Raw genomic sequence first — 21,784 nt, forward strand, 5'->3', positions numbered from 1 at the left:
GAGCCTTATTGTTTTATTAATCTGTTCGTTTAAATTGTTTGTGCTTCATCAACTAATGTTTCACATAACTAATGTGCCGCATCATAAATAATTTTATATTAATTTCAAACTTTTAAAAATGTATTTATTTATTGTAAATGACCTCTCGCGCCCCACCTGCAGTACCTTCGCGGCCCACCAGGGGGCCGCTGAATCGCTGCTTTAGTGAAACAAATCGATCATCCCCATGTTCTACTTCACTGTGCACGTGTCGTACCCCAAAGGTACAGCTGGTGTCTCTCCTCCTTTAACGCTCCTTAAGCCCACCCTCACAGAGCTGATAGCAAAGCTGTAGACTTTGGTCCTGTCTTTGTAACTATACCTTTTATTTGACTTTCCTGTGAACTTTACACTTCTCCTATCATATTAACTTACATATGTTCTGAGTTGTGTATCTCAGAAAAAATATGCACGCATATGTTAGCGCACACAGGTTACTTCACGACGTACATCAAGAGTACCGTTAGTGGTCAAAACAGCTGACCGTCTACTTTCTGTTGTGCTGGACTGATCTCGGGCTCATTCTATAACAAGAGTGGATGTAAAGTCATTTGGTTTCATGCTTTAGCAGAGAATCATTACATCCTGTTCTCTGGCTCTGTTACAGGGGAGAAGTATCCCACATTATGTGTCCTGCTGTGGTCAATAACCATGCATAAATCATATAATGGAATTGTTCTAGTCAGCGTTATGTAGAGTAACATCTCCAGCCTCTTGAGCAGCGGCAGAAAGGAGCGGCCTTTGGCTTTCTAGTGTCTCAGAAAGAACTTGTCAGGGACTCAAGGGCATGCATGGAAACAATTGCTGGGGATGACAGTTTCCAGGATGCATCTCGCTGGATCTGTCAATAAAAGACCATGGCTGCCATGACAACAGAGCAAAGGCAGGAGCTTCTGAGATCGAGATCGGGATGCTACGGGTATCTGTTCCACGATGTGGTAAAGAGTGTAGTATTTAGTATAAGCTGTAAAATCTGTTTGACATTTAACAGGTAACGGGACACAGGCTGTACGGTGGACAATATTCAATTCATAGCCCTTAAAAATCACAAACAGCTAATCTGATTGAACGGCTTGAATGTGTAAATACATATACATACATATTTAACTTACAAGTGTAAACGTATAATGCTAATGGAGCTTTGAATTGTATTATTATATTTTAATAAACCCCAATGGGTTTCCATCAGATGAAGAATACTTGAGCTGTGATATCAATCCGCAGAATATGTGGCATTAAATCATATTAATACATTTTTGCCTCGGAGTGAAGTAAAAACCACTGATCCGCTTCACTTTAACGTACAGGTTGTTAATGTTAACGGCCTTTAAGTTTGAGTCTGGGAGTTAAAATTCCACTAAATGTTCCGCAGCAAAGAGGTGAGGGCTATTTACTGCGCTGACACCATCTCTTAATCTGCTCCTTCCTGGAGGTAAATCAGCCTTGTCTCTGTGCTTATGAGCCAGACGGGTTTCTGTGTGCGCATCGTGTGTGTGCATCGTGTGTGTGCATCGTGTGTGTGCATCGTGTGTGTGCATCGTGTGTGTGCATCGTGTGTGTGCATCGTGTGTGTGCATCGTGTGTGTGCATCGTGTGTGTGCATCGTGTGTCGGGCGACGTGACTCAGCATCTGAAATAATGTGGCTGACGGTGAAAAGTGAGTTGGAACACCTCATTGTGGAGGAGAGATACGAGTCCGGCAGGGAGGGAGCGGCTTTCTCTCTGGACCCATTTCTGTGTAGCTGCGTGTTGCCGGACTGAGTTTAGTTACATTGTCTCACAGTGGATGTGGAGCAGAGATTTGAGGGTTTTCTGTCGCTGTCGTCTGGTGTGATGTGGTTATCAGTCGCTGGAGAGAAGCCCTTCTTTCTTTGTTTGGTTGGTTTGTTCATTCCCGAATGGTAAGTACCTTAGGGAGTAAGATAAGAGAATCCAAGTATGCATCGCACACCCGGCAGCATCAACCAAGTGGGGCTGATGTGCTGAGCGTTTGAATTCACTCAGCGACACGGCTCTGGAGCTAAAGGAAAGCAGCTCTGAGTGAAGAATCAGTCTATTTAAAATTGCCATCCAGGAGAAAGAAGATTAAACAGATCTTGTTCACTTTGTCATGCTGGAGTTCATGATGGCCGTGGGAAGTAATGGCCGCTCTCTTCTTTACGTTTACCTTTTGAAGAGACGCGATCACCGGCGGCTAAAGGGAGAGCTGCTCTCAGCATCGATGCTGCTGCGATTTCCCGCCCATTGTGCCATTTTCTGATGACAAAGAAGCCTCAGTGCTGCATAAATTGGACACTCAAGACGAGTGTGTTCGGGAATAGCCAGAGCAGCATTGGTGCAGCTCTCTCAGTTTGTGTTTATCATGTAAAAAAAACATCTCCAGTTTTCTCTCCACGCTGCAGAAACGTCTCCTCCGTTTGCATTAATGGACACCTGACACACGAGAGACAGACACAGGGACAGATTTATTAAACACGATGCAAATTGGCTGCTATGAATGTCTCGCAGGACAATGTAATGAATCATTCTCAGTCATTAGCTGATTAAGTCCGGTGTATCTTCTGGAGCAACAGGTGCTTCAGCTGCAGACCGAAGGCTTGACTGCGAGTCTTTGTCCATCATCTGCTTTGTGCCCGCCGACTGAAAACCGGTTGCTATTGTTCTGCGATGCAATAATCTGCAACGTTCTGATGACCGGCCTTCCCTTTCACAGGCAAATCACAATTGAGGAAGGCGAACAGAGGGCCAAAGAGCTGAGCGTCATGTTCATAGAGACCAGCGCCAAGACGGGTTACAACGTCAAGCAGGTACGTTCAGAGCACAGCCCGCTGCCTCCGAGAATGTCCGGAGGTTTTCAACCCGACGCTACGCCGTTCACTTGAACGTGCTCCTGCGTGTGCTTCCCTGTGTGAAGGCGTAAACAGGGACCCGCTCTCCAAAACAGCTCCTATTGCAAGTTGTGTTCATTGTTTGTAGTGAGTTTTGATTTATGAATCTAACTTTTAGAGAAAATAGTGTGTTCCAGATACAAAGGCAAACGTAGCCCGGTTCCACACCAGCGCTCTGCGTCTCAGAGCAGATGTTTGTGGAGGAAAACAATGAGCCTCTGTCGAGTCAATAAGAAGCGGGAGGAAGGCGAGCTGTATAGTGTCTGTCGGTGAATGGTGTTACTGGCGGGCGACACACACAGGAGGCCATTCTTCCCCTCGCGTCGGGGCACAGATGCCAGGATGGAACCCGGTGGCGTGCAAAGGTCACAGGGCCTCCTGGGGAGGCCGTTTGCCTGTGTCAGCACTTTCCACTGAGATGAGCATCAATTTCACCATCTTTCAGGAGAACTGATGCAAGAAGACTACAAATCAACGGATGATGTGTCAAATCATCATGTATGACTCGCATTGTTGTGTTTACCCAAAATTGAGAAGATTGACGATTTCAATTCCTTTGCAAAGACAGAAGGTAGCGATCGAAATACCCGGAACAACAAAGGAAAAGGTGCTCATGCCAGTTTGGTTCAAATGCGCGCGGCTTGATTAAAGACAGTGACACAAGCCATTCCTCCAAAACCCTCCCGAACCTACAGCTGGTAAATGTTTGATTTGAATGTACGCAGTTATCTTGCATTCATTCTGTCTCTGTCCTTCCAGCTGTTCCGGCGTGTGGCCGCCGCTCTTCCGGGAATGGAAAGTATGCAAGAAACAAGCAAAGAAGGGAGTATCCTTAGAACCATTTACACATCACAATGACACCTGTGTTAATAAGAAGATTAGATTTTCATGTGATAGCATCGGCACCCAATTAAATGGAGACGCCTCGGTGTCCGACTGCGGACCGCTGTGCTGACTGGCACCTCAAATCTGCTGCTGTCATCTCAGCTCCACCTGGAAGATTTTCACTCAACTCTAACATTTCTTCTTCAGGAAGCAGCGTTTGACACACTGTCATTGTGAGCATCTCGGATTTTTATTCACTCTTGTGAGATTTATTTGTTTTGATTACATTGAGGAGCGAATTGACTCAAGAGACACACTTGTTCACATGTGATGTCGAAGGAGCTGAAAACAGCAGCTCAGACAGATCATTTTAATCAGCGACTAAAGAGGGCCGTCAAGCTGTGTTGGCTCCTCTGCCGCAATCATTCTCACATCCGTAAATATATCAGACGTGGGTTACAATCAAGCTGCCTTCACTTTACGCTACTCATCTGCACACCACTTTGATGAGTCTCAAAGAAAAACCTTTGGAACTGCAATCCCAGCATTTAAAACTATTTGGTTGACTTGTTTCTTCTCGGCTTTGTTGTTGTCGGCTGTCACAGTCGTAGCTCTGCCGGGGGGCGGGGGGGTCGGTTAATCTAATCCAAGCAGCAAAACCGTGACTTCAAACAGCCGCTCCGTCGGGCTGGTATCTCGCCCGGACGCGCCGCTGGATTCCATCGTCTGATCTATCATCCGTGTTGAATCAACCTGGTAGGTGATCGATAATCTGATGACCTGACCTGATGTTTGTTTTCCTCCGTGACTGATCAGGGAGGGACGCGTTGTGACTACTAAGACTAAATCTAGTTACGGACACGAGTCATCGTGTCTGAACCGTCACACGCCCTCAGCAGCGGTTCCCAAATCAATCACCTCGATCGATCTCTGTCAGTACCGAACAAATAAAATATTGGGTATTATTTAATACATAGATTGCTATTAATGGCAAGCCTTTTACAATAACCTGTATGGCTGGAACAAAAGCTAAACCCTCCCACACATCCAGAAGGCCGATCGTCCCACTCAGCGCACGCTGTGAATCACTAGTCAGCCTCGCCCCCGGCACACAGCTCCCTATGTGTTTACATACAGTTCTGTCCTTTAAATAAAAGACGAATGCAGAACGTAGTGGTTGCAGAAGGAAGAATAATGTCGCTGTCGGCCCAGCGAGTTAGCTTGTTGCAGGACGCAGTACTTTGGAAGGTAAAACTGGACGTTCCAGCGCCAGCGTCCCCTAAAGCAGCTGAAACATCGCCTGTAGACACTCCATACAGTAAATCAGTGTGTGCCGTTTCACCTCATCAACGCACAGTGAGGTGCCGTCTCTATGGTAACCGTGGGGAATTATGAAATTGCCTTTTTTGTGCGAGGTGCATATGGCGTTGTCATTACTCGTTCTGTGTAGCCTGGAGACTCATCTGCGCCAACTCTTAACAGAAATAGATGCTGACCTTGGTGCAGAGAAGGACGACCTACACTTCTCTCTGATTATCGCCCACTCATCAGTTACTGGGAGTCGTCCATCCTTTGCAAACTGCACGGCCTGGATAAACCCAGTGACCTAACAGCCCTGTGAACTGTGTAGACGGCCCCTGTGCTTTTTTTTTTTTTTTATTGCAGTCAAACATATTTCCTGGCTGTAATGCTTCACTCACTCATATCCAGGCAATTACCTTTATCTCTCTTCCTTTTTCTTCTTTGTGTAATCCCGGCCTCTAATGAGGCATAATGGAAGTGGGGGGGTTGTGTGCGGTGGAGGTATGCTGATGGATGGCAGGTGGTCACAGTTCCTCAGCAGCTCTGTGCCTCTGCTGTCACTGTCAGTTAATGGAGCAGCTCCGTAGTTGTTATTGCATTGTGAATAGTATTGATATAACTGGGAGGAGTGCAGAAATGAGCTTGGCCCGTGATGCATGACATGCACGGTATATAGCCTGTGGCTGTTTTATCACCCGTCAATGGAAGCATTGTGCACTGGATATTTACACTGGATATGTTTCTCCACATTAAGGCACGGAAATGCAAAATCATTTGTAATGCATCAGAACTATTCATTCTGGCAGTGGTACTATTTCGTTGCAATTCCTTTTTTGATATTTGAATAGATTTGTGAAGGCCGAGGTCGTACTCGCTGAATCCTATTGGCTCAGAGGGCTTGTCTGTCAGTCTGTCCGACGTGAACCGTTCATCGAGTTTCTTTTTAATTAATTTGATAAAACATGCCTGGTAGAGCAATGATTTAATGGACCACTTAGATACAAGAAAAGTGAACGTTTTCTCTCCCCCCAAGGCAGAGATTTTTAGAAAGTAAACCCATTGTACTTTGTGTTCCTTTAAATTGCCAGTTTGTGTCCCACTGATTTATGGTGGATGTCGGGGCCTCCGGGGCAAAGTCTTCTGCTCTCGGTCTGAGACCAATTTCCTGCAGGTTCACCGGGTGTCACGGCCCCCGTGGAGAGGCTGCGTGACCCAGATCAAGTGTTGTGCTCATCCACGTTAATGAGAGAGAGCCAGGGAGCTAAATGAATCGCGGCGGGCTCTCAGCCTCCAGCCGCTCTGTGATTCAGTGCAATTCAGTATTTAGTTTATTATTCAGGGTTGTTTTGTGAAGAACATTGAATCAGTTGTGATATGAATCATAGAATACGGCCACAACAGAGAATAATGTAGCTTCTCCCCGTAAGGGAGACATCATCCAAATGTGCCTCAAATAAACGTGTGTCAGGTGAGCAGCGATTGCTGTGCTGCCGCTTTAAGAATATTGATGAAGCCCAGTGCTCCATCCACGGCTTTCTCTTCCAGTTCTTAAAGATATTATCTTAAAAGCTGATCCTTTATATTTGTATTTAGAAAATGGACCAAAGGACCCTGAGTAATGTAAAAGAGGTCACTTGTAGAGAAGAACTGAGAATTAGCACCTCATTGTGTAGTTCCCCTCAGCGCTAAAATAAAAAAACAAAAAGTGACTGTAAACTGGGGAACAGAGAGGAGCATTTAGCCGAAAATCAAGGCAGATATTTCCCTTCACAGAATCGGGAGAAGCAACTTTTCCTCAGCTTCAAACGTGTGTGTACAGCTTGGTTGTGCTGCCAAATTCAATCACGGCGCTTTGAGGTTTCCGCTGGCTGCCATTTGGAACAGGCGATGTTCTGTAGATGTCTTTCACACCGGCAAGCCACTCATCTATTGATTTGAAGGCATCACAAGCTGTTAACATCCTGAACAGAGACAAAAGTAAAGCGACAGGTATCGGAGGACTGCGCGACTCAGTCAGCTCATTTGCTTCGGTAAGGCAGTGGGAGCCAATCCAAATGGGAGTGCTCAAGTGCACCCTTTTCTTTAAAGACTGCCCTTCAAATGTCATCATGCTGTGATGAAATGCTTCCTTAATGTATGAGAACACTCACATCAACCCGCTGCATTTAACAGCACCAGGCACTGCAGGGTGGGCATTTGAAAGCCCCAGTGGGACTGCTTCACACTCCCTTGCATACAATATATAGGCCACGGTGTATGCAACCCCCCTCCTTATGCATACATGAATTTGAAAAAGTCAATAATAAAGGTGCTGCGCTGCCACACTCTCTCCAGCTGTGGTATAATGGAAGCCTGATACACCTTTTGTCTCCTTTAAAACAGAGCAGGTCTGCACCTTGTTCCCACTGCAAAATGTGGAAAAATACAAACGCTCTGGAGCAATGCCTGGAAATAAAACCGGAATTGTGTCAAAAACCACTGCAGAATCATTTTGACTTACAGCAACTCATTAACACACAATGGTGCATCCGCCTTGATTGTAGCACAGCGGTGCCAACGCCATCTACTCTCATTATTACCAACAAAAAGAGGGTTTCCTGCCGAGCTGAATGTGCAAGCCGTAGACTGGCTCAGCATGGTTGGTGTCTGGACTAAAGAATTCATTGGGAAGTAGCTCCATCTAGTGGTAGTAAAGTCGCACATGTATTGAACGATTACGTCGGCTTTCCCTCTTTGAAAATATTCTAATTGATGTGCATGATGTGTCTGATCTAATAGCAAATGTTCCCCAAGCTTCCTTAACGTTTTCTCCAGTGATCGACATCAATATGGCCAAGCAGCAGGAGCCCCAGAACACTGAAGGCGGCTGTTCCTGTTAATACTCAACATAAAAACAAAACGTCATCCTCACCACATGCTTGTTATGTTGCTTCCTATTGGTTTACTTTGCACGTTGAGAATCTGGCCTCCTCTCCTGACTATTCGGTCCATCGGTTGGAACTAGCAGTCCTACTAGTAGTGTAGCCTAATTTGTTAATGAAACTGCCAAAAAAGTCCTACAACCTGCAAAAAGCTAAAAAAAAAAGAAAAAAAACAGAGACAGAAAATAAAAACAAAGAAGAATTCCAAGTTACGTATGTAGATACTTTTTTTTATATTTTTGTATATTCAGGGAGATCTCTCTGGTAAATTTTTTTTTTTAATATTCAAACAACTCAACTCTGTAATGGAGGGCTTGATAAGAACAGATGGTTCAAGACATATTTTTATGGATCCCGCTTCGGTTAAGGATGAACAAAGGTCGGCGAGACGGTACACCATTGTGCGTGTACCGGTAGCTCTGTTCGCCGTTAGCGGTTAGCCACGCAAAGCATCTAAATCAACAGAAGTGATCCAAATGTTTGTGTCGGGTTAGGGTGACGTAGCCTGTAACCTCCCCAAGGCACATTACCAGGACAGAACCAGTTTCAACCTTAAGGGTTCAAAGTAACAATCAGAAGACCAATACAGCAACAGACGAATATTGTCCATGTGAAGATAGAACAAAGTCAGTGTGTTACACATATGCGCTGCCCTGAGCCCAGTTAATAAACCTGGGGTTGCTACCTGAGCGTTAAGTGCATGCGAGTCCCGGTGAGCATGAACCGCCGGCGGTTAGCAACGTTAGCACGGTTAGCTGCCACTCAGCGGCCCGGCCGCCACCATGTGGGGGCCTGCGTGAAGGCCACAGAGACGCAGGTGGCCCTTTGCGATGTCGCTCAGTGGTTCCCGTTGGAAGTGAATCGTGATGTTGGTCTATTTGAAAAAGAATTTTCAGCATCAAGATGTTGTGGTACCATGTAGTTTTTGGTAAAACACATCTCTGGTCTCCCACAACAAGAGGGCAATACTTTCGCCTGCTATTTAACTAACATGGCTGTATTCTAGCATGGATATAAATGTATCTTACTTATTGTTTTTATTGTTTGCTGGGAAGGGAAAGAATGAGTGAGACCCGTCGTTAGTGTGAATGCTTCCTGGTACAAAACACTCCGCTTCAGAAAGAGACGTCACTAACGCAACTTCTGTGTGTGTGTGTAGTCTTTCTAATTATTAACACTTTTAAAACTAAATGAGACATCTCCCGACGTGTAAAATGTTCTTTTAAACTGACATTTTTAGATTTGTCGCTCGTTTTTCACCTTGCGTATGGCCCCATGGCAGCCCACTGGAAGGGGCGGGACTCCGATTTAGAGAGCCAATCACAGCTCTCCGTCCAATAACCCTTGTGGGATCCATAACTTTGTGTTCCTGACCATTAACAGCAACCGAACTGCAACATCTTGAGTATCTAATGCATGCCTACCTTTTGAGCATAGGTACTGTCTGCCAGTGTACACACATCTGTAAACGGTAACATAACACCAGTGACTTACTGCACTCTGATAATGTCTTTTTGTTTATGAGAACTGGATTTGTACACGTGACTTCAGAATATCTCTTTGTTGTGCGCGTGTGTGTGTGTGTGTAAATGTGTGCTTTCCTGTGTAGGCAACGTTAGAATGCAGTCACATCGTGGGCCACTGCTGAGTTGTTACATTCTCGGCACATTAGGGCACCACGTAGGTCACCTTTGTCATAGACCCCCCCACTCCCCTCCCCTCCCGCCCCCCGGGCCCCCGAAACACCACGACATCTGCTGTGGCATTGTGTGATGTCTTGGTGGTCGTGATCACTGTAGTCTGCTGCACACACGCTGTCCGTGAGCCACGGAGAACCAAAGCCCTCGCCGGGTGTCACCGAGGAGCGGGGCCACCAGGAGGCTCCACCGCTGGTTCTGCAATCAACACAAGCTGCTAACATTTTAAAACGGTTCCAGTCCCGACGGGAGGCGAGTCTGCACTTGTAGCCCTCTTCAGGTTAACGTGGAGTTATGACGAGTGTGTGTCACCTAACTGAAGACCCGTGCGGTCGTCTTGTGACGTGTCCCCCACCGAGGGGAGGTTCTCTCTGCTGCTTGTGTTTGAACTTACTAGTGATGTTGGCGTTATGCAATGTTGTTTTTCTGAATCGTTGTTCCTTGGAGCCAGGTATCGTAACATACACTGGGGCTGAAGCCAGTGCTGTGAACACTACTTTGATTTGACTCGGCTCTTAAGTGAAAAATCTTAATGCACTTTTTGAACACTATGTTTTAGAATTCTAGAGTGACAATGTAAGTCTTCGAAAACATGATATTAAAAAAAAAACTTCATCTCCAGAACACTTGGAGTGCCGTGTCTTAGAGTAGACTTGAATGTTTATGGATTGTTCACACGTGTCCAAGAAGGGGAGCAGCCGGGAGCCTTTTAACCCACGTAATGAGCCAAATAATACTACTAAGAGACGGAGTCAGATGGAAACTCAAAGGGAGACATTAGCCGGAAAGCCCCCCCCCCCCCCCCTTGTGAGTACTGGAGGGGCAAAGACAGGTTGCATTTTAAGTTATAATCCCCCCCCAACTGAAAGAATAGGTAATAACCTATCAACCCCCTGTGTTGCTGCCTATTCCCCAAACAGGAATGTACCGCTCTCATCACCCACCACACAGCCTTGTAAGGAGAGCACTGTTTGAGAAATGACTCCATGGGTGTTTGTTCTCGAATGAGGACCAATGATGAATCAGTTGCTGTAGACGTTAATTTGTATTTACTCCCCCTACTTATTAAAGTAGGGTCCCATTTGAGCATTCCCTTGAAATGGACCAACACACGTCTTGGTATATGGTGGGGGGGCAGTTGGGGGTGAGCGCCTGAGGATGGAGGCCGTTCCCTGTTCCGTCACAGTCAGAGCTGGTTCTCCATTCACGCTGTACAGAGATCTAGCATGTCTCTTTAAATGATTAATAAAGATGTCTTACTACCAAAGTCACGCCCAGTTCTTTTCTTTCAACACTGCACACGTTCCATAATTCTACTCGTCCGTTTATTGTTGTTATTATTGTTTCACACTGATGGTGTCTTTTTCTTCACCTTGAGCAAACTAATAAATCGTACTCGCGAAATGATCTACTTGGATCTTTGAGAAATGTTGACATTCTGTGGTCATGTAAACGTGAATGAAATATGGAACTCGATAAGAAACCGTGTGCACTGCTACCTCTGTTAGCCGTTAGCCACACACGAGTCAGAGAGGCACTAGTGGCTCCTACCGGCCGGGGGCTGGTTAACTGGGGCAGCTAATGGCAAACAGGCAATGAGGGTATTCCAAGAAGACACCAACAGCCGCTAGTTGTTTTGCAGTCTGCTGCAGCAGAATGCGAGAATAGCTGCAGACAGACGCAGAGGCGCACACGCGTAGGATCGGGCCCGGCGGAGATGGAGGACACACTCGGAGCCTGACAGATGGTGTCGATGAAGGAGGACTTGAGTTCTGCAGAATGAGAGGGGGGGGTGAATAAGATAAAACGCAACGACACCCGCAATGAAGCAATAATTGTGTCATTGTTGAGCATCTTGGACATGTTGTAGCGCGCATGGTTTCTCATGGGGACACAACGAGACATACCTAGTTTCTGTCGATGACTCGTTAATCCTAATATCGCAATTACCTGCTGTATTGGCCAGGGTCCCGTTAACCTGCTAACCTGCTTAATAACCAGTTTGAATGAATAAAGTCCAAGTGAATGTTGTCAAACAATCACAACTAACATGTCGCAAGTCTGCAAATGTTATAATGCCATGTCTCTAATCCAACAGTTTGATCCTGCTTCAGATTTTGCAAACACACATTAGTACGGTCGGTATTTTACACGTACTCAAAGAGGAATGTACTATTGTTTTTGTGTAACGGATAGTACTTTGGAAACTGTGTTGCACCATGTTTGTTGCAAAGAATCCTCACCAGAATTCCTCCCGTGTGTTACTGCGTCTGGTCCGATAACTCATTAGTGAGGACAACCTGCCCTCAGCACAGTTATTCAGATACTTAACTGTGGTAGTTTTGAGGAGCTAGTACTTAATACACTTTGCGGATTCATATTTTATACATCAAACATGTGAATAAACCAGGCTTATTAGAAACAAAGTGTTTCCATACTGTATTTATGAAGTACGCGTCCCGTCTCTGCCAACGCGCACGGGGAGTTTTTCCTGTTCTGTTCCACCCTCAAATCCCAGTGATCAACGCACACCTTGCAAAACTGAAGCTGCTGCTGTGCCGATAGCGACGTCAGCCGTGGGAACACCTCCACGGTACCGACAGCGAAAAATGACACCCCGTCAAACAAGCCGTTCACAGGCTCCCGGTGCAGACGACCTGTTACGACTAGCCGGCTGCCAAACCGGCGTGACAACTAACGGAAGTCTCCTAACAGGTCGATAACAATGACCTCTGAGACGCAGAGCGGTGACCCCAGGATGGGGTTGGGTTCACTCCTCCTCTCAGAATGGTGTCGTGCTGTTTGTTTCTGAACCTTTGGCTGCACATAAGGTGAGACAAAAGAACAGAACGCAAGTAATGAGCCAGTATTTTAATGTCTACCATTGTGGAAAACTTGCCAGATGCTCGTTGAATGGTGTTTTTAATCTCCTTTCACGGCTGAATGAGCCTTTTGTGACCCGCCTTTGTTGCGTATCGAGCACACAAAAGTAATATTCACATTGTGCCGCTCAGAAATCTCCTGCTGGCTTCATTTTGTTTCAGTCGCTTTAATACCTGACGTGTCATAAATCCTTCAATTGTGAAATAAAGAATTGTCGTGTCTTTGCTTTGAGCTCACGATTCTTTCATCTCCCAAAAGCCAGAAGGTAAAATGAGCATTAATTGGTAAAGACATAAAACACCGTCAGAGGAATTCTCAAAAATACTTTTATTAAATACTTTGTCAACTAGCTGTCATAAATAGAAGAACAATATATTATACTCAATGTTCAGCAGATCGCAGAAAAGGGAACGTTCTCTGGAGACCATCTGTTACGGGGGGGGGGGTCCGGGGGGGTCCGGGGGTGTGTGTGCAACTGGGACAGCTGAACCAAATCCCACTACACCAGCTGGGGGAATTAAGCCTAGAATAAATGATGGGGGAGACGGGGCACCTTTGGCCGGGGACAAAACAATGTCTTGACAGGAACACAAATGGATCCTCGGTCCTAACGGTCACCACTTTCCCTCCCTGATGAGCCGAGTCCCGTAGTGGGGTCACGTAATCGCATCATCTTCCATCTGGCTCTTTTTAGATGGCGTCTTCAGTTGAAAGCCTGCGCCAGGATTTCATTTCCCTTCAAAGACAAAAAACAGAAGACAAACAAATAAAACTATTAGCCCGCACTTAGTGTCTCCTTGTCGTTACTGCCATTCACCACAAAGTCTCAACTTACACATTACTGCCGGGAACAATCCTCTCCTGCTGTTGCTTATTCAGACTGAACTTTCTGAAGAAAGCAGGCAGCTTCAGCTTCGTTCTGGCAGACGTGGAGGAAGCACTGGAAAAGTAAAAGTCCCCGTGTCAGACCGGATTAGTACTCCCACAACACTAAACAGGGCACTGCCGAGCTGAGGTGCTAATGAGAAGCCCTGTGGACAAAAGTCCGGATTAACACCGACGTGTGAGTGGGAAGTTATGACAGGAATTTATCAGATCCAGGGTCCAATTCTTCAAATTCCTCGACGCTTGGTCTAATAAGATACAATCCTTTGTTCACAAAAAACAGCGTTTGTGGGTTAAAAAAAACTTGTAATGAAAGCCAAAATAATGGGAAACAACATGAGGTCAAAGGTGACAGTTTTCAGTTGTTATAAATAGATCTGAAAGTGGTGTGTACACTGTCAAACCCACCATCCTGCCTGCAGCGAGGGCTGTTGTTTAGCCTCCATGCCTTCCTCCTGAGCCCTCATTTTCCGTCCATCTTCCTCCTCCTCCTCCTCTTCCTCTTCCTGCGCGCCCTCCGGTATCTGCTCCCACAGCTTGCTGTTGACCCACAGGGCTTCCCGAAGGCTGAGGCCGCGGCCTATGCAGGTCACCCGGCGGCACAGAGGGCAGCCCACGGTGAGCAGGCCGTTCCTGGCCTGCGCCATGGTCTCCAGGCACGGGTCGCAGAAGGTATGTCTGCAGTGGAGCACCCGGGGGATCCTGTCCGTCCGCGAGAAGGCCGCGAGGCAGACGCTGCAGTCGCCATCCTCACACAGAACCATGGTTGACCGCAAGGCCCGGAGTGGGATGAGGGGGTGATGGGGATGAAACTCCGCTGTGGAGCAACCGATGGGATGAGGGCTTGTCTCAGCTCCCAGTCAGCTTCTATATGTTTAGATGTTTAGATGGAAAGTTGTTTTGTGAATGGTTATTATATGTGATGCTTATTAAATAATATACAAAAACAACTTTTCACAAAGATAATAAGATTTGGGTTTTTATCTAAATTGAATTAAAAATACATCTTACTTATTCCAATTCTAATTTCTACAGATATCTCTCTGATATGACTTCTATTATATGTATATCTTTAGAGCACATTCTGAGTTTGGTCAAGACTGTGTGCTGCTATAAAGAAAAAAATTGAACAATACAAATGGCTCAACCAGTATCCGCAATTAAACACAATTTCTGAATGAAAAAAACCCAGCTGAAAGTAATAGCAATTTTAAAATGCAGTCAGTAAATCTTACCTACCTTACAAGTGAAGGCAGACACGGAGCTGCCTTGAGCCTTATTGAGAGTATTGTCCCTTCTGAGTGAGAAGCAGAGCAGCACTGCAGTGAATGGAGAGCCGCTCGTCTGCCTCCTGATGGGAGTGTCTGCTGTGTTTGTGGGGGCGGAGAGAGAGAGCTGTCCTCTTTTGTTCAGTGTGTTGAGTTTAGTGGGAAGGAGGACAGGTGGGGGAACGGCTGTGGGAAATTGTCTTGGAGGAAAACGGTGATGACACTTTTTAATAAATATCCCTTCATATTAAGTGTTAAATAATGGATAAACAGATTTTTTAAAAAGTGAGGGCTCGTCCGGGATTTGAACCCGGGACCTCTCGCACCCAAAGCGAGAATCATACCCCTAGACCAACGAGCCACACTGCAAGAGACGCTTTGTTGATTATAAAAGCATTCTTAACTCAAACCTCCAACGTATTAGGTCTACTATTTGACATTAATTATAAAGTTCAAAACTTACATCGTAAAACGCTATTGAAAAAACTCGGAAAAACCCTGAAAATGTCTCTTAAAACAAGCACGTTGAATACGATTTGCTAAGAAACGGGAATGTAGCGTTAACCGCTGTGCGGCTTCGCAAAATGTATGGGCTCGTCCGGGATTTGAACCCGGGACCTCTCGCACCCGAAGCGAGAATCATACCCCTAGACCAACGAGCCACGTGTTCATGCAAGAAGATACTACACAATTTATTCCATTTGCTACACACCCACTCACTTAATAATTAAAACATGTCATCTTAACATTGCGATCGCAGAGACAGCATGGCTCCAGGCTGTTGAAACGAACATTGTAGAATGAAGCTTAATTTCAGTGAAAATACTGTACTGTTTACATAGACACATATTAACCGTATTAATATTGCGCGTTTGCTGTATTACACCGGGTACACGGCCACGGTGCTGAATGTCACATCAACTGGATTTGAAGTTAAATCAGTTGCAGGGTCCAAAAACCTTTGACGTAAAACGTGATGAGGTCACACATTGGAGGCGGAGTTACCGCCTCACATTGAAAACCAGGAACACCATTGGATCTAACGATAGCTGTATTTACCGCCAAGCCAGGTGGCGATTTAAACAAAAGTAGTCAGGTGTACTGAAACTAGTGTTAGAATCGTAACGCTGAGCTTACTCCACTTAAAGCACGACTTCGTCGATATGTTGATGTAACGATATAACGTTAAAAGTCACGCGCTCAGCTGTTGTCGTTGACGCTTTGTCGAAGCTGCCCCAGAGGTTGTTAGCTTAGGTTAGCTTAAGTAACGTAGCATCTGCTGCGAACAAATGGAGCCCTCCTTGGTGTCTTTGCAGAATCCTGACCTGAGGTAACGTGACCTAAACTGTAGCTAAACCCGGTGACACGCTAGCTGGTAACCAGCGATGCTGAGCGATGGCGACCTCTTGGTTTTGTGGTATTTCAACGTGACTGGTCAACATCACAATGTTTTTTTTTTTTAAATAGTTGGTATCTGTATTCCAGCTCTGTCCTTTCATCGTGTGAGCCCGAGCTCCAGGAGCTGATGAGACAGATTGACATCATGGTCAACCATCAGAGGAGGGAGTGGGACGCTGAGATGCAGGCCATGGACCTCAGGCTGAGAAGTGGGGAAGAGGAGCTGTTGACTGCCAGGAATCTCATTGAACGGAGGGACCTGGAGGTGCAGTAGCAGTTGGATTCGTCTGTCTCACAGTTCGAGTGTATTGCAGCATGATCCCGACCGTTTGACTGCACGTCCCTCTGCATGCCGCTCGTGTTTCTAACTTGCCATCGCTCCATCGTAGATCGGATTGCTCCGCAAGCATCTAGAAGAAGTCCAGACCGGTAGACAAGAGTTGGTTAGCAAGTACGAGCAGCAGCTGCAGAAAGTCCGGGAAGAGGTGAGACACAAGGATACAACTCAGACAGCCTTTCTGATTGTGGTGTACATGTTGTAAAAATCTTTTTAGTTCTTCAACATGTCTTTAAAATGGTAACTTGCAAATTTCCAGTGTCAAAGTTGTCTTAATAACCCATGAACAAAATGTCAACAATCTTACTCCACACGGAAGACAAAACTAGTATGTATATGTCTGACAATTAAAACTGGATTTACAAACTTGAGAATCCTTTTTTCTGCAGTTGGATAAACTAAAGAGAAGTTATCTCAAGCTTCAGCGGAAACAGCTCAAGGAGACGAGTGGCGGAGCAAACGTGAGAGAGGCCGACCGCTCCGAGGTGACCCGACTCAATGAAAAGATCGAGGTGCCACAGACGTCCATTCCCTTTATGTCCCGGCCCTTCCATTGCCCATCACAGATTTCCCCGTACCGCCGTCCACTGGTTATGTGGAGTGTGTCCATCCTTGTCTCTCCCTTACAGGACGATCGCCAGTGCTCTTTAAAATGGGAACAGCAACGTATCCAGCTCCAAAAACAACTGTCGACGCTCGAGGCCCAAAATAAGAGTCTGACTGATGAGCTCACACACCTGAAAGTAAAAGCAAATGCGTAAATAAAACATGTTAATTCTGTCAAGTTTACCATTGAAGCAGATGGAGGCAGACCACCGTGACGTTACGTTACATGTCATTTAGCTGACGCTTTTATCCAAAGCGACTTACTTATTGTAAGTGCATTCACCCATAGGGATACAAACTCAGAAGAACAAGGAAGTGACGTATTCATTGCCTCTGCAGGCCCAGTGGGCTTTGTGGCAGAAGGACAGGGAGCACGGGGAGTGCTGTCCAGAGGTGCAGCACGTGCGTACGCAGCTGGAGAAGACTCAGGGCAGCATGCACTCACAGGAGCTGGAACTGGAACGCCTCCGGCTGCTGGAGATGTGGCTGGGACAGCACCACAGAGAGCAGCAGGTAAGCGCAGAGCCGTCCACGACCAAAAGCATTCATTCATTAGCTAATGTTTAATAATGTTGTGTTCTCAAACACTGCATCCCTGAAGTACCGCTATTAGCGCCGAGATACAGCCAGGTGACTTTAAACCGCTGTCCCCTTTTGAATTAAACAAAGCTTTACTGCTCTATGGACTTATTACAGATGCTTTGTTGGCCTCAAAGTCGATAAAATACTGAATAAAAGCAGCTTAGTTGACAGTTGACTGAGATGTGCTCTGATCCCCCAAAATCCACCCTACCGGCAATTACTTCATTTTCTTGAGTCATTAATTCCATATTAGTAAGCAGGATTTGTTAGTTTGTTGTCCCAGTCAGAGTTTATGATATATGTGTCTGTAAGACTCCTTGCAGTCAAATAACATTGTAGTGGAACAGCGTAATATCTAAAAGAAATAATATAGCAAAGAAATCTAACGGTCATCTGATAATCCACTGCTGTCCAGCAGGTCCCTCTAGAGGAAAGAGGGGAACTCCACTCCTCGCCTAACTCCCAGCGTTCCTCTGTGCAGAGAGCCACTCCGCAACACCAAAGGCTCCGCAACGAAGCTGCCGAGCTCCGACAACTACTCCAAGTGAAAGATCAAGTGGTTCGGTGGGTAAACGGTGCGTTTTCAGGGTGTAGGACGGCAACAACCCACAAGGGGGCAGCGTGCACTTACCCAGAAAGGCACAGTAGTTGCGGCACAACCGGTCACAGCGCTCGTGTGCTGTGGGACAGAAGTCAGTGAAGAACGCTCCTCATCTCCTCAGCTCTCTGGAGGACTGCCTGGCGGCTCGGGGCTGCGCAGGCGTGGAAACCCTCAGTCAAGATCTGGAGAAGACTGCAACCAGGCTCCGCTGCTCCGAAGCGCGCGAGGCTCAGCTCAAGGCCCAGCTGGCAGCGCTCACCGACAGGTGAACGCCGAATCGTATGCGCTCGACACTTCTGTTTGTACTCCATTCGCGATATCAACATGGTTTGGCTTCTCGCGTATTTGTTGATCTGCTCAGGCTGGAGAAGGAGAGTCGACGGAGTGGCGAGGCACGACGCGACGGCGCTGTTGCGGAAGCAAAAAAGGTCAGAAAGCGCCCGTGACCGGCGCACGTTGTTGCGTGTGAAGCATCCCCCGATCGACGCCCGCCATGCCCCGTCTCCCGATTCCTCCCACAGCTCCGGGAAGAGCTCCACAGTGCCAGGCAGACCCACCGCGGCGAGGTGGAGGGAATGAGGAGGGAGGTGTCCAAGCTGACCGCTGAGCTGCACCAGAGCAACGGCGACCTCGCCGCGCTGAGGGGCTCCTCGGCCGGCGTCCGAAGCGAGGCGGAGCGAGCGCAGCGGAGGGTGGCTGAGCTCGCGGTGAGCCAGTGACCTGGCGTAGCCCCGTGGCGCCGTAATGTTTGTGGGGCTTCACGACAAAACGCTCGCGAGGGGAACACGGGGCTCCTTCAGACGGGAGGGCAGACTGTGGCGTAAAGATGGAAGCGCTGAAAGTAGATCTATATTCAAATAGAATTTGATTCCCGTCTTTTTCAGATCACTCGCGCACAGCTGGAGGCTGAGAACCAGCAGCTGAAGGCTCTGCTGCAGCCTCAGTCCGCCAAGGTTTGTCAGCTGTGACTCTAGTTCTTTCCTGAGTTTGGCTCGTGTTTATTTAATCTGACTCCTTTGACTCCGTTTTTTTTTTTACCTCCCTCCCTCAGACAGGAGATCCCTCGCATGCGTCCTTGAGGGAGAGCCACGCGCCGCCTCTGATCAGCCCGGAACGAGAGAACCGGCAGCTGAGGCAGGCGATGGAGGAGATGCAAGAGCGATATGAGCGAGCCTTCCTCAGCCGCGCCACGAGGGACCAGCCCCAGCCTGCTTGTCGCGATGAAGCCACCCGATATGGCGAAGACGGGGACGGGATGCAGAGCGAGTGCGTAGACAACGCCCTGTCTTCTCCCTCTCCAGCGGTGAGGCTCGTCACAGGTCATAATCCACAGTTGCAGAAGAGGTCAAGTTAAGAATCCTACAGCCGTGTGTTTGTCTGCCGTCCCAGGAGTCCACGTCACCGGCGGACGACAGGGCCTGCGATTTCCTGAATAGAGAAAGCGTTCTGGCCGAGGAGCTGGTCCAGACACTGGACCTTCACATCCAGGCCATGAGGGTCAACAGCAACAAGATAGAGTCCAAGTATCCAGGTGGCTCGGGGCCGCAGTCCGCTCAGACTCCGGCCAAGAAAAGTGGAAGAAAAGAAGAATAGAAAGCTGCCTTCGACGGCAGTGTGAAGGATGGCGCTCCTGCGCGTGGTGGAGGAAGACGTTTAACGTTAGAGAGACAATTGTAACTGCACAGTTCACGGGGGCTCTGGCGTGCGCTGTGGCCTCATGCAACCTGGCCCGCCATCCAGCTTACCCAGAGGCTGACTGATTAAACGCGTTGCATCACCGCATGTCTTATTCTGCTGATAATCGCATCCTGTGCAACAGACTCCGTGTTTGTAATCCAAAAAAAGATGACGGAAAGATGTTCAAACTAGACCAGCGTTTTACAGCGCGGTGAATCTACTGAAAGCTGGTAATGTTTTGCTTTGCCTTTTTTTTTTGCTGCCCTCGTTTTTGTTTTAGGGATGACAATTATTGTTAATCTCCCAATCATTTTCCAGATTTATTCATTATTTAATCTGTAAATAAAGCTTTAGATAACCATTCATTGTATACTAGCTGAAGCTAGTAATCATTTTGCCTCTATTTGACAGTGTAAAAACTGTAAAGTAAGTTTCAGGAAGCCGCATCTGACAAACTTTAAGCGTGAAGATGGTGAACCCACGGGCTGTTGTGCCAGAGACGTGTTGTTGCATTCCATCCACGCCTGGACAACATCTGCCGTTCCAGTTGTGAATTGTGTTGGATTTCCTGGATCTTTTTTTTTTTTTTTTTTCCAAGATCTGATTTTACATCAAGATTGTTTGTGTTTTTGCACACCTGTCAGTCAGGGCTGGATTTTATTATAAAACCACAGAAGAAAAGTGCCCTTTAATCGATTGAAATGGCGTTTCCATAACTGCTTGCTGTGTTCCTTTGCACTCTTTACCCATAGGACTCTGCACATTCCAATTCATCACGTTGCCTGGAACATTGATGCAACTTTATATTTACGTCCAGAGAGAAGAACGTCTCAGTGAGACAAAGGAGCGTCCGTCCTGACGGGGAAAATCCCACATGTGTACATGTGCAGGGAGGGCGAGGAGGCAGCTTCAGCCCGTCGTTCTCCTCGTTTCCCCCAGTTACTTGTCTCAAGCCCCCCAACCGCTCCAGCACCGCCCGCCCTGCAGAGGCCCCCTGGCCAGTCGAGTGCAGGAATGCGTGCGCCCTGCCAATGCTGTCACGAACCTTCCCTTGCGGCTCGCTTTGTCCTCCTCATTAGAAAAGCTGATGGAATGTTAATATCAACCATGTGGGGCGCTCAACCTCCCAAACGCCGAAAGGCCGCGGGGGGAACAGTTCTGTTTTACTGCTTCCCTAACGAAAAAGGCTGATAGAAAGAATGGAAATAAAGTGGGGGAAAAACAAATTTGAAGCCATGTGTTTTTCATTCTTTTGCTACCAAAGTTTTACGACATCGCTCCGCTCAGCCGTGTGCGGGTCTCCAGTGAGTGACTGCTCACTTTGGTATTTGGTAGCCTGTGTTGCTAGCACTGTAAACCCCAACAAACAACACTGAGGAATTTGGCAAGGCAGGCATTCCTCCGGCTCTCCGTGCAGGGAGGTGAAGATTCTTCCAAGGGGCCTAGTGAAAGGGAGGAGGAGTGGTTCAGGTCCAGGGAGAGTTTGAACTGCGTTATTTACATAGTGATGTACAGGAAGAATTTGCTCAAAGCTACAAGATGATTGAGTAGTTGCTAAATTGAATAGTTTAATGAGTGGAATTGCATGCATGCTTTTAAAGGGACATTCCTGCAATTTAGTGCTGCACTTCTGTGACCTTGAAGGACTTGCAGGAGACATAATATGTGAAAGGAAATTGTTAAAAGTTGAAGCGACCGAGGCTTCTAAGTAAGTATTGAATAAGCCCTTAAGCTACTCAATGCTACATTTCACATAAAGCAATTTTTTTTTTTTCATTTCATTTTCAAAACAAGATAACAGGACCACTGACTTGGTCTTCCCAGAGGTGTCAGCCTCCCCGTGTGGCCCCCGTAGCAGGTGCCCAGTTAGACTTA

At 46.9% G+C, this 21,784-nt stretch overlaps 3 protein-coding genes and 2 non-coding genes across 18 annotated transcripts in view; 2 read left to right on the plus strand and 3 right to left on the minus strand.

Annotated features, from left to right (window-relative positions):
* The window catches only part of rab6ba (RAB6B, member RAS oncogene family a), a 35,534-nt gene extending 24,595 nt beyond the window's left edge, over positions 1 to 10,939 (plus strand). For all 3 annotated transcript variants that reach the window (XM_040183350.2, XM_040183348.2, XM_040183349.2), the window contains exons 6-8: positions 2,753 to 2,846; positions 3,687 to 3,753; positions 7,869 to 10,939. In XM_040183350.2, the coding sequence (XP_040039284.1) occupies positions 2,753 to 2,846; positions 3,687 to 3,753; positions 7,869 to 7,933 (226 nt within the window). In that variant the 3' untranslated portion in view covers positions 7,934 to 10,939. The remainder of the gene's footprint in view (positions 1 to 2,752; positions 2,847 to 3,686; positions 3,754 to 7,868) is intronic.
* A 1,924-nt stretch (positions 10,940 to 12,863) lies between these two features.
* LOC120823416 (uncharacterized) lies at positions 12,864 to 14,868 on the minus strand. Its single transcript, XM_040183351.2, has 4 exons — positions 14,680 to 14,868; positions 13,849 to 14,307; positions 13,391 to 13,495; positions 12,864 to 13,291 (listed from the first exon to the last, which is right to left on the minus strand). Exons 2-4 carry the CDS (start codon positions 14,202 to 14,204, stop codon positions 13,246 to 13,248), a joined length of 507 nt encoding a protein of 168 aa, XP_040039285.2. The 5' UTR covers positions 14,205 to 14,307; positions 14,680 to 14,868; the 3' UTR covers positions 12,864 to 13,245.
* Positions 14,869 to 14,997: 129 nt separating this feature from the next.
* Positions 14,998 to 15,069, minus strand: trnap-ugg (transfer RNA proline (anticodon UGG)). The gene has a single exon. It is a non-coding gene; the product is annotated as a tRNA-Pro (tRNA).
* A 229-nt stretch (positions 15,070 to 15,298) lies between these two features.
* trnap-cgg (transfer RNA proline (anticodon CGG)) lies at positions 15,299 to 15,370 on the minus strand. The gene has a single exon. It is a non-coding gene; the product is annotated as a tRNA-Pro (tRNA).
* A 304-nt stretch (positions 15,371 to 15,674) lies between these two features.
* On the plus strand, positions 15,675 to 21,135 carry cep63 (centrosomal protein 63). Of its 12 annotated transcripts, none has more exons than XM_040184973.2 (13): positions 15,675 to 16,038; positions 16,194 to 16,371; positions 16,496 to 16,591; positions 16,833 to 16,955; positions 17,073 to 17,186; positions 17,389 to 17,562; positions 18,047 to 18,195; positions 18,354 to 18,497; positions 18,594 to 18,660; positions 18,754 to 18,939; positions 19,117 to 19,185; positions 19,284 to 19,535; positions 19,622 to 21,135. In XM_040184973.2, exons 1-13 carry the CDS (start codon positions 15,998 to 16,000, stop codon positions 19,823 to 19,825), a joined length of 1,797 nt encoding a protein of 598 aa, XP_040040907.2. In that variant the 5' UTR covers positions 15,675 to 15,997; the 3' UTR covers positions 19,826 to 21,135. The 12 variants fall into 12 exon arrangements, with proteins under 12 accessions (XP_040040907.2, XP_077963747.1, XP_040040908.2 ...); XM_040184974.2 differs by having other exon boundaries at positions 15,684 to 16,038; positions 18,050 to 18,195; XM_078107615.1 differs by having other exon boundaries at positions 15,693 to 16,038; positions 16,833 to 16,928.
* Positions 21,136 to 21,784: the final 649 nt, after the last annotated feature.

This window comes from Gasterosteus aculeatus, chromosome 8 (assembly GCF_964276395.1).
Source record: "Gasterosteus aculeatus chromosome 8, fGasAcu3.hap1.1, whole genome shotgun sequence".
In the NCBI taxonomy this organism is placed as follows: domain Eukaryota; kingdom Metazoa; phylum Chordata; class Actinopteri; order Perciformes; family Gasterosteidae; genus Gasterosteus; species Gasterosteus aculeatus.